At 43.2% G+C, this 10577-nt stretch overlaps 1 protein-coding gene across 9 annotated transcripts in view; it reads left to right on the top strand.

Annotated features, from left to right (window-relative positions):
• Nucleotides 1-10577, top strand: part of LOC149351296 (cyclin-D-binding Myb-like transcription factor 1) — a 108204-nt gene that overhangs the window by 31773 nt on the left and 65854 nt on the right. For 5 of the 9 annotated variants that reach the window (XR_016290574.1, XR_016290575.1, XM_089580608.1 and 2 more), the window contains exons 1-2: nucleotides 31-2229; nucleotides 8590-8684. Coding sequence is in view for 7 of the 9 variants with exons in the window: in XM_089580608.1 (XP_089436734.1) it covers nucleotides 414-2229; nucleotides 8590-8684 (1911 nt within the window). In the remaining 2 variants the exon portion in view is untranslated. Of the gene's footprint in view, nucleotides 1-30; nucleotides 2230-8589; nucleotides 8685-10577 lie in introns of those variants that run through there. The other 4 variants (XM_089580612.1, XM_089580611.1, XM_089580614.1 and 1 more) reach the window with 2 other exon arrangements.

The raw sequence follows: 10577 nt of genomic DNA, 5'->3' as shown, positions 1-10577 counted from the left end.
TTAGCAAGCAACAGTGTGCTCGTGTTTATTCGTATGAACCTTCATGGTGTGAACCATGCTGTAACCACGCGACTATGCTTTGAACCTGTTTGAACATATGCCGACGCAGGGAAGCAGTTATTCAGTTGATTGTAAGGAGTCGCAACACGTTCTGATTATGATCTGTTGTACATACGTTAGAAGTAACTTGGTGACACGCGTGACATGCAATGATGTGAGATCGTCCACGTGGTTGTGTTTAGCTGTGTGCAAGTCTAGCAGGGCAGTTGCCGTTTGAGTCTGTCGCGGCGCAGCAGTGTGTTTGCACGACTAGCTTGATTCTTGGCCGTGCAAGGGTGGACAACTTGCTGTGTCCAGCATTCGAAAACTTATTGTGAACGGTGAGGCTGCATTACACTATTCTTGTCGCTGACATGCCGCGACACTTCGGCCTGACGAGAGGCTACGAAGAGGTTCGGCCGGAAAAAAAAAGAGTAATGGAAAGCTTGGACGACAACGGCGTTTATGAAGCTGACAGTGAAGACTGCGCGCACCGAGAAAGAGAGAGTCGTCGAAGAAAGAAACATTCATCTGCCCGTACCATCACACCTGCGTGTGAAGTAGACGAAGCGTTCACTGACGAGGCGGATACGGTTGATGAAGAGTGCTTGAAGAAGGAGCGCATCTCAGACGGTTTTGAAGGTGCTTATAAGTCGAAAACTGAGAAAAAGAAGAAATGGGAGAGTGCCACTGAGGGCAACTGTGCTTATGCTGAATCGGAGCAGATTGCTGAAAAGCGCTACTCAAGTCTGAACCATCGTACCCGGGTTAGTGATGATACTGGTGAAGCACGCCAAAGACACAAAAAGCACAAGAAAGCGAAAACCCCGAGAAATTCTGAAAGTGATGACAATGAAATTGAGGATGTACCTTGTGTCATGCAGTCTGAACTGACGGATGTTGAGGAAGAAGACCAGTCAATTGCAGGATTGGAAGAATGCTGCAATATAGGTGAAATGGTTCCGGAACGAAAAAAACGAAAGAAAAAGAAACCTTGTGATACTGGAAAGCGATACTCAAACCTTAACTATTATACCCATATTAGTGGTGATATTGTTGAAGCACACCACAGACACAAGAAGCGCAAGAAAGTGGAGACCCTTAGAGATTCTGAAAGTGATGGCAGTGGAATTGAGGATGTTGTCATGCAATCTGAACAAGTGGATGTTGAGAAAGAAGACCAGTCATTTGCAAAATCGGTAGAATGCAGCAAAATAGATGATAAGGGTGTGGAGCGAAAAAAACAAAAGAAAAAAAAACTTTGTGATGCTGAGTACAGCAGTTACAGAGATGAAATAGACTTATTGTTTTCCGATGAAAACCTCAGCAGCACTTCTGGAACGATGCATAAGAAGAAGTACAAAGATACAATTGAAGGCCTTCAAGCTGACAGTGGATCAGCAGTGTCAGATTTACAAGAAAACTGTGCAGACAAGCACAGTACATTCAGTGATGAAAGTGACCGGATACTTTCTGATGATGGTGGTAATCAGAATTGTAATTTATGGGCACCACAAAAAAAGAAAAAGCGTGAGTTTGCCAAAGAACATTTTCAAGAAGGCACAAGTTGTAGTTTTTCAGATCAGCAAATGGATGAGCGCGAAAACAATGAAGCCTGCAGGCATATACATGATGGCCAGTGTTGCAGTACTGGAGCAGCACACAAAAAAAAACCTTACCAACTAAAACTCGCTGCAGAATGTGCTGATTGTGCCGGTGGCTGTGCTTTATTATGTCCCATGGAGGAACTATCTGATAATGCATTTCATATTGATGCCACAGGCAAAAATGCTCAGATGGGCTGTGAACTCGAGAAGCAAAGTGAAACGGGTTTGGGAACATCACTTCTTTGTGAGCTTGGAGAATCGCCGCGGAAGCGTAAAGGCGACAGTCACTGCATCACTCAGGAACACTCAGGCATCCAAGAAGATTTGGGGGCTGCTTTCAAGAAAAAAAATCGTAAACTGGCCAGACTTTCAGCATTTGGCGATGAGTTTTTCTGCACTCTTCCTTCGCAAGCAGGTGCTGATTCATCAGAGACTGCTAGAAAGAGTTCAAAAGGGGATGAGGTGGAAGCACCAAAAAACTATGATACTGTGCCAAGTACTGATCTTGGTTCTGCAAACAAAAAGCTCGAACTTATTGACCAAAGTACACCAGCGACAAGTAATGAGACACTGTCATCAGAAGGTATGAGATTCTATTTCTATGTCGGCTGCACTTGCATCTGCTGTAAAATGAGAGCTAGGCTCTGTTTTAGCGATGAGAGGAGAAGAGTGGTCCTGAATTCAGAGATGTCACTGGGGCCAGGTGCGCCGGGTGCAGTTGCTCGCTGACACCACCCCTGCTGTCTCCCCATTGCTCACCACACTCTGCCCCCATGACCTCCTTCAATGTGCAGTTTGCTGTGAATGATAATTCAATGCGGTGTTGTGGGGGGGGGCTCTGCCTCTCCATATGACATTTCATTTAAAAAAGGTGCACTGATGCAGAAATACACGTCAAATGTTTTGTGACACAAATGAATGTCTGGATTGACAAAAGAAATTAACAAAGCGGATAAATTGTCAGAATACAAACATTGAGCTTGTAAATGTATGTATTAATATGTGTAGGAATGGCTAGGCAGTACTGAACCGGTGCACGGCACTAGAAATGTAACATGCAAAAAAAAAAAAAATTACCAGGTGATTTAAGCTCTGCTTTAGCTTATGATTAAATCTTTGCGAGATTTGTCGTTAGCTGTAGTAGAGCTAAGATGTACCTGGTCAATTTCAATATACTGTAGCGCAGCAAAAGACGAGGACACAAGAGACGAGAAACGAACAGCACGAGCGCTAACTTCCAACAAATTTTATTCTCCTGAAGCATCACATTTATACGCCAGAAAACAGTAATCACATGTGCGAACAGTATCAATTCCTTAGAAACCCGAGCTCTTTATCTGAGAGGAGAATGGAAGTTGTGCTTACACACGCGCATCCTGACCTATTTATCTTTTCGGCTTCAATGATTTCGCGCGTTACCCTTTCTCTGCTTTTTCCTATTACCCGACATTTATCAAAGAAAGGCTTACAGGTTTTTGAGTTGCATGCGAGAATGTGGTCAACGAGCGATCCGCCTTGCCCGTTTCTGACGTTGCGAGCGTGTTCCATTAGGCGCTCGTTCAGACATCTCCCCGTCTGGCCGATATAGTGTTTCCCGCATGACAAGGGTATCTTATACACAACACCTTCATCGCACGTGACGTATGGCTTCTGGTGCTTAGTTGTGCATCCGCGCGCTTTGTTTGTGTTGGGTTTTCCCAGTTTGCACAACGTTGCAAGTTTTTTCAGCGCCGAGAACACGACGGTCGCATTCGCTCGTTGACCAATTCTTTTCAAATTATGGGAAATCTTGTGAAGATAAGGCAATACAACAAGGTTTTTTCGTTCACGAGGAACCGCGTTTGGGTGACAGTGATTTTCTAGTTTCATTTTCTTAACAAGTTTTTCGGCAACAGATACTTGAACATGGGAGGGGTACCCGGCATTAGTCAGCCTCTTGGACTGCTCTTGAAAACTATCGGTCATCATGTGCGGACAAGATTTCTGGAGAGCATTTTGAAAACATAAATTGACAATACCTCTTTTTACCAGTTTTGAATGAGCGGAGTGATATGGCAGCATCGGCTTGTTGCTACGCGGCTGGTAGGCCCAGCATATGTGATGAGCGTGAAAGGTGAAGTTAATATCTAAAAATCTAATGGAGTTATTGATGGGCAATTCGCATGTTAAAACAAGCGGTTTAAAATGTTCTTTCATGATAGTTAAAATGCTATGAGCCTTTGGCTTAAGTGAGCCGTTGTCACACTTAACAAGAATAAAAAAATCATCAACAAATCTAAAGACCTTGATTACGTCCAAGCTGTCTAAGTGGCTGGAAACAGCCTTGTCAAGTTTGGATAAAAACAGATTACTCAGAATCGGCGCTATGCACGACCCGATGCATATCCCTTCTTTCTGAAGGTAGGGTTTTCCTTCCCAGTTAATGAACGTTGACTGCAAGTAAATAGCTAAAATTTCTAAAAAACTGCTCGCCGACACACCCGCCGCGTTCTGGAAAGCGACACACCCGAACTCATCTATGCACTCCTCTACACAGCACAGCACCTTGTCGTTCGGCAGCGAGTAATATAGATCCTTAACATCCACAGAAAATGCAACAATGCTGTCATCAGAGCGCGACCGAACGAAGTCTAAAATTTCGTCAGATTTCTTAACCATAAAAGGGTCGTCGAGAGGTAAAAGGTTAAGTTTGCTTTGTAAGAACATTGAAACTGTTTTTTGCCATGTGCCAGTTTCAGAAATGATCACCCTGAATGGTATTTCCGGTTTATGGGTTTTTGCACTGAAAAACACGTCTAAAAAATCTTTTCGTGCATCGCCTATTTCTTTAGCCAGCTTGGTAAGGTTTAACTTGTTGCATAGCTTCTTCGCTTTAGCTTTTACTTTAGACATCATTACTTCGTTGCGGCAGTTAAATACAGAAGCGGCTGACGAAGCCGTGTCTTCTGTATTTAACTGCCGCAACGAAGTAATGATGTCTAAAGTAAAAGCTAAAGCGAAGAAGCTATGCAACAAGTTAAACCTTACCAAGCTGGCTAAAGAAATAGGCGATGCACGAAAAGATTTTTTAGACGTGTTTTTCAGTGCAAAAACCCATAAACCGGAAATACCATTCAGGGTGATCATTTCTGAAACTGGCACATGGCAAAAAACAGTTTCAATGTTCTTACAAAGCAAACTTAACCTTTTACCTCTCGACGACCCTTTTATGGCTAAGAAATCTGACGAAATTTTAGACTTCGTTCGGTCGCGCTCTGATGACAGCATTGTTGCATTTTCTGTGGATGTTAAGGATCTATATTACTCGCTGCCGAACGACAAGGTGCTGTGCTGTGTAGAGGAGTGCATAGATGAGTTCGGGTGTGTCGCTTTCCAGAACGCGGCGGGTGTGTCGGCGAGCAGTTTTTTAGAAATTTTAGCTATTTACTTGCAGTCAACGTTCATTAACTGGGAAGGAAAACCCTACCTTCAGAAAGAAGGGATATGCATCGGGTCGTGCATAGCGCCGATTCTGAGTAATCTGTTTTTATCCAAACTTGACAAGGCTGTTTCCAGCCACTTAGACAGCTTGGACGTAATCAAGGTCTTTAGATTTGTTGATGATTTTTTTATTCTTGTTAAGTGTGACAACGGCTCACTTAAGCCAAAGGCTCATAGCATTTTAACTATCATGAAAGAACATTTTAAACCGCTTGTTTTAACATGCGAATTGCCCATCAATAACTCCATTAGATTTTTAGATATTAACTTCACCTTTCACGCTCATCACATATGCTGGGCCTACCAGCCGCGTAGCAACAAGCCGATGCTGCCATATCACTCCGCTCATTCAAAACTGGTAAAAAGAGGTATTGTCAATTTATGTTTTCAAAATGCTCTCCAGAAATCTTGTCCGCACATGATGACCGATAGTTTTCAAGAGCAGTCCAAGAGGCTGACTAATGCCGGGTACCCCTCCCATGTTCAAGTATCTGTTGCCGAAAAACTTGTTAAGAAAATGAAACTAGAAAATCACTGTCACCCAAACGCGGTTCCTCGTGAACGAAAAAACCTTGTTGTATTGCCTTATCTTCACAAGATTTCCCATAATTTGAAAAGAATTGGTCAACGAGCAAATGCGACCGTCGTGTTCTCGGCGCTGAAAAAACTTGCAACGTTGTGCAAACTGGGAAAACCCAACACAAACAAAGTGCGCGGATGCACAACTAAGCACCAGAAGCCATACGTCACGTGCGATGAAGGTGTTGTGTATAAGATACCCTTGTCATGCGGGAAACACTATATCGGCCAGACGGGGAGATGTCTGAACGAGCGCCTAATGGAACACGCTCGCAACGTCAGAAACGGGCAAGGCGGATCGCTCGTTGACCACATTCTCGCATGCAACTCAAAAACCTGTAAGCCTTTCTTTGATAAATGTCGGGTAATAGGAAAAAGCAGAGAAAGGGTAACGCGCGAAATCATTGAAGCCGAAAAGATAAATAGGTCAGGATGCGCGTGTGTAAGCACACCTTCCATTCTCCTCTCAGATAAAGAGCTCGGGTTTCTAAGGAATTGATACTGTTCGCACATGTGATTACTGTTTTCTGGCGTATAAATGTGATGCTTCAGGAGAATAAAATTTGTTGGAAGTTAGCGCTCGTGCTGTTCATTTCTCGTCTCTTGTGTCCTCGTCTTTTGCTGCGCTACAGTATATTGAAACTATGTACCAACAAGCCCAAAAAGCCACGCTACTGGTCAATTTATCCCTGTGGTGTAGCTTTTTTCCTCCTGTTGCTGCTGCTGTGGCTCATCCATACAAATGGCAACTGTAACAGCGCGCATGCATTCTGTGGCAGCTTTTCTAATGCTACTGGTATGACGTCACACCAATCATGTAGCTGCTGCCACATGTTGCATCTCTGCTTGTTCATGTTGGGATGTCTTACTATAGTCTGACACGACTCAAGAACAAAGCGGCGCATCACCCTCAAAGGAGCCCCTCCAGCCAGTGGCGTCAACCAATCCTCCCCCTTGACCGATTCTCCTCCTCCTCTCCCCCTTGGCAGATCCCTTTCAGACCCACAAGCGTGAAATTGCAGGGGGTGGCAGATGAAGAGGGAATAACCATGGCTTAATTGGATTAACCACTGTGTCTTGAAAATCGGTGGACACCATTGGCTGGAGGGCTTCCTATTAGGGGGTTGTGCTGCTTCTTTCATGAGTTTTATCTGACTGTAGCTGCTGCACGTACTCCACATCTGTTACTCTTGATAGTGACATCACTCTGCTGCACTAATGGTGACATCATACCAGCTGCCACGTGTGCTTGGACAGGCTTCAGTGGCTTCGCTGAAGTTTGACCCTGGAGGCCCCTGATAAGCTGTAAGAGATATAGCTCTCACTGTAGAACATTGAACAGATACCTGTAGGTATGAGTTGGAACAAATTAATAATTAGTCAATTCAAACACTGTCTAGGCACATGAAAACTCATCTACCAATATGTGCTGGAATAATCAGGAAAAACTAGGGCAAAAGGGGGCTTTACTCCAATCATCTAAGGCACTCTGACGTTGATCAAGCTGAGTGCACCATCTCGTTTTTAAAGCGAAAGCCTTTAATGCCTCATGCTGTCATTAGCAGTCGTGTCGACAGATGTGTCCGCGTTTTGGTTACGTGCCTTATATGGGCATATGCCAGTCGTTACTTAATCAATACTTAAACGATGGCATTCGAATGATATCGGAACGCGATTTAAGGCATTCTGTGATAATTGCATGGTAATTAATGACTAATTGAGTGATAATAGTTAAGCAATTAGCCTAATTAACCCTCCTAGTCAGACCAGATAAATAAATTAAACCGAGTAGGAAATTGGTCGAGTTGGGGAATCGAACCAGGGCCTCCGGAGTGCGTGATGAGCAGGCTAACCACTCCGCCATGCCAGCTTGATGGTTTGGAATGAACAAAGGCGCGTCTAGTGAATACGGTGTCTTCGTTCACTCCCATCTTCCTCCCTTACCGTTATGGCGAGGTTCAGGCGTGCACCGAGATATGCGAGACAGGTACATTTCCTTTGCTCAAAAAACAATTTACCGACAAGCAAGGTGTACAGCCGAAGGGCCGATGGCATTCTGTGGACTCCCTGGCAGCGTTGTAAGACGCTGTCACGTTCCTCTCTTAGAGGCAAAGCTTAACATCTTAACCACACATCAGTGACACAAGCAGGAACATCGCGCTTAAGGCTTTCGCCTCACCGCACTTTAGGTCAGCAAAATGCCTCCCTGAATTTTGATTGCTTGATTGCTCTTTACTCTGTGTCTTCAACATTAACATCAAGTTGCCAGTAGGTGCTAACGTTTGTCGTTTTTTATTTTGTCCCTGTTCATCAGAGTGCTGTGCATATGAATGAATACCAACTTGTCCAGTTCTTCCATTGAACTCACTTGTACTGCCTTATGCGGGCAAAAAAATTTTTTCCCCACTTTCTGGAAGATCTCGCAAGCAGTTTTCGTGCCACCGGTGAATGTATTACAACTTGAGGTGATAGTCAGGATAAACCAAACTATTGCACTGTACTAGGCCATCTTGGTTGCTTAGTGGTTATGGCACTTGGCTGCTGACCTGAAAGACGCAGGTTCGATTCCGGCTGCGACGGTCGAATTTCGATAGAGGAGAAATTCCGGAGGTCCATGTACTGTGCGATGTCAGTGCACGGTAAAGAACCCCAGGTGGTCAAAATTTCCCAGAGCCCTTCACTACGGTGTCCCTCATAGCCTGAGTCGCTTTGGGATGCTAAACCTCCATAAACCAAACCTATTGCACAGTACTGAACTAATTAAGGAATTTGCACAACAATTTTGCTGAACACATCGATGCACAACTTCTTCCCTCCTGCTTATGAGGGTTTATTGTGAGAACTTGTCATGCAGTTTCTTTGCTTTTTTTTTATTTACTTCTAGATTGCCGAGATTGCACAGAGCATCGAAGCAGGTCATTGAAAAGAATGCTTCGTAAACATCTCAGGTCAAACTCTCCCTCTGACCCCGGGTTCCTGGTTTGTATCCGGTTTATATGCACTAAAAATTTTAAAATTTGTTTTTTTTTTCTTGGAGCATGTTTAGCTCATGGTCATTTAAATAGTTGTATTTGTCGAGTTTGCTTTTAGTGTGTAATTTTATGGCTGCATGAAGTGTTTAGTGCTTTTAGGAAAAGTAAGCCGTCCTTCAAGACTGTGCAAGTTTGCATAAATTGGGATTCATAGCAAATTCGCGTTTTCTGCCTTAGGATTCAAATTATGAACGCGCAGACACATCAAGCATGGGGAACATCAACTCAGAGTACCAGGGAGTGTAGATAGGCATTATATTTTTAGGCATTTATTGTTTTTGACATTTTGTAGGCACCCGTCAGCATGCCCTTATAAAATGGCATTTTTTTCTGCATTTATGCTTGAAATATCTACCATTATGTCTCTTCAGAACAATTATTCATAATATTTTGAACAAAGCACTGAAAAGCTGACTGGCTCAAAGTGTAGGTAATTGCTGGAAACGAATGAATTCTCGTGATTTTCATGAATGGCCAACAGGTCACAGACAGTTGGTCCCATGAAGAATTTGTGGTATTAAAAAGGGAATTTTGATATCCAAAATGGTTATGCCTCTTTTGGTGTCAATATAAATTTGTTATACAGACACATTTGGAGGTTATGTTATTATGAATACATAATTTTTGTCATTACTATGCCTAGATTAATGCAAAAGGCTGGATCTAATACGATATCTCCAACCAGTGGGCTTCCATAATTGAGTGTTAAAATGAAAATTTCACCATTTTATGAAATTCTAAAAAATTACATCTCTTGCAAAAAAAAGTTATAATAAACACAAAATGAAAAGTTCACAATGGAAGCCATCTGTATTGTTATGGTTTGGTATTGTTTTTCTACATTGTGTTGTATGTTGTAAATTCTAAATTTCTTGTATGGCCTGCAAGAATTTCAAGAAGTATGGTGCATTCGCAAGACAAACATAAATGAGGACATGGGACAAGCACTCTCATCTGACTTTATTTGTGATCCAAGCCAACAAATTTAAGGAAGGAACAAGTCGTGCCGCCGCGGTGGCTCAGTGGTTATGGTGCTCGGCTGTTGACCCGAAAGACGCGGGTTCAATCCCGGCTGCGGCGGCTGAATTTCTTTGGAGGAGAAATTCTAGAGACCCGTGTACTGTGCGATGTCAGTACACGTAAAAGAACCCCAGGTGGTCGAAATTTCCGGAGCCCTCCACTACGGCGTCTCTCATAGCCTTAGTCGCTTTGGGACGTTAAACCCCATAAACCAACCATAAACCAAACCGAACAAGTCGTGTGGAGTATGAATTGCCATAAACAGCGCACATACATGCAAACCGTTCAAGATCATCAAATTCCTCTTAAAGAGCTCCACAGACGTGTATCTTGAATGGTATGCATGAATGTACATTGTTTAGAGCAGTTCATACTGCGCATGACTTGTTCTTTCATGATAGTTGCTGGCCTGGACTGCAAAAAAAAATAAGGGATAAAAGTTAGTACTTGTGTCAGTCTTGTGAATGTGTTATATTGCTACTTGAAACTATAAACCATCTAGCCCATATTCAAGTTGAGTTGGGACATGCCAGAACCGGCCAGTCTACACCAAGGTGATTTCTGGCTGGCATTGGTGCATCTGCTTTATATGCCCACAGAAAAAACTATAGGAAAATTTGTTTAGGTGAGGAAGTACAGCTAGTAAAGTTTGTTGAACTAGAGTCTTCAAAGTTTTCCAAGCCGCTGTTTTATGCAGCTAACATGTGCACTGCAGTGTGGGTCACCGGTGGCTCACATAGAGTGTGCAATCTGTGCGGCCACGAATACTGAGTCACATGGTGAAGCCATGAGATAGCTGAATAAGTTTTAAAAATCTGCA

The sequence above is a fragment of the Amblyomma mixtum genome, chromosome 3 (assembly GCF_055824585.1).
Source record: "Amblyomma mixtum isolate Tamu chromosome 3, ASM5582458v1, whole genome shotgun sequence".
Taxonomy (NCBI): domain Eukaryota; kingdom Metazoa; phylum Arthropoda; class Arachnida; order Ixodida; family Ixodidae; genus Amblyomma; species Amblyomma mixtum.
Note: the sequence above shows the minus strand (reverse complement) of the source record. Positions and strands in the feature narration are given on the sequence as shown.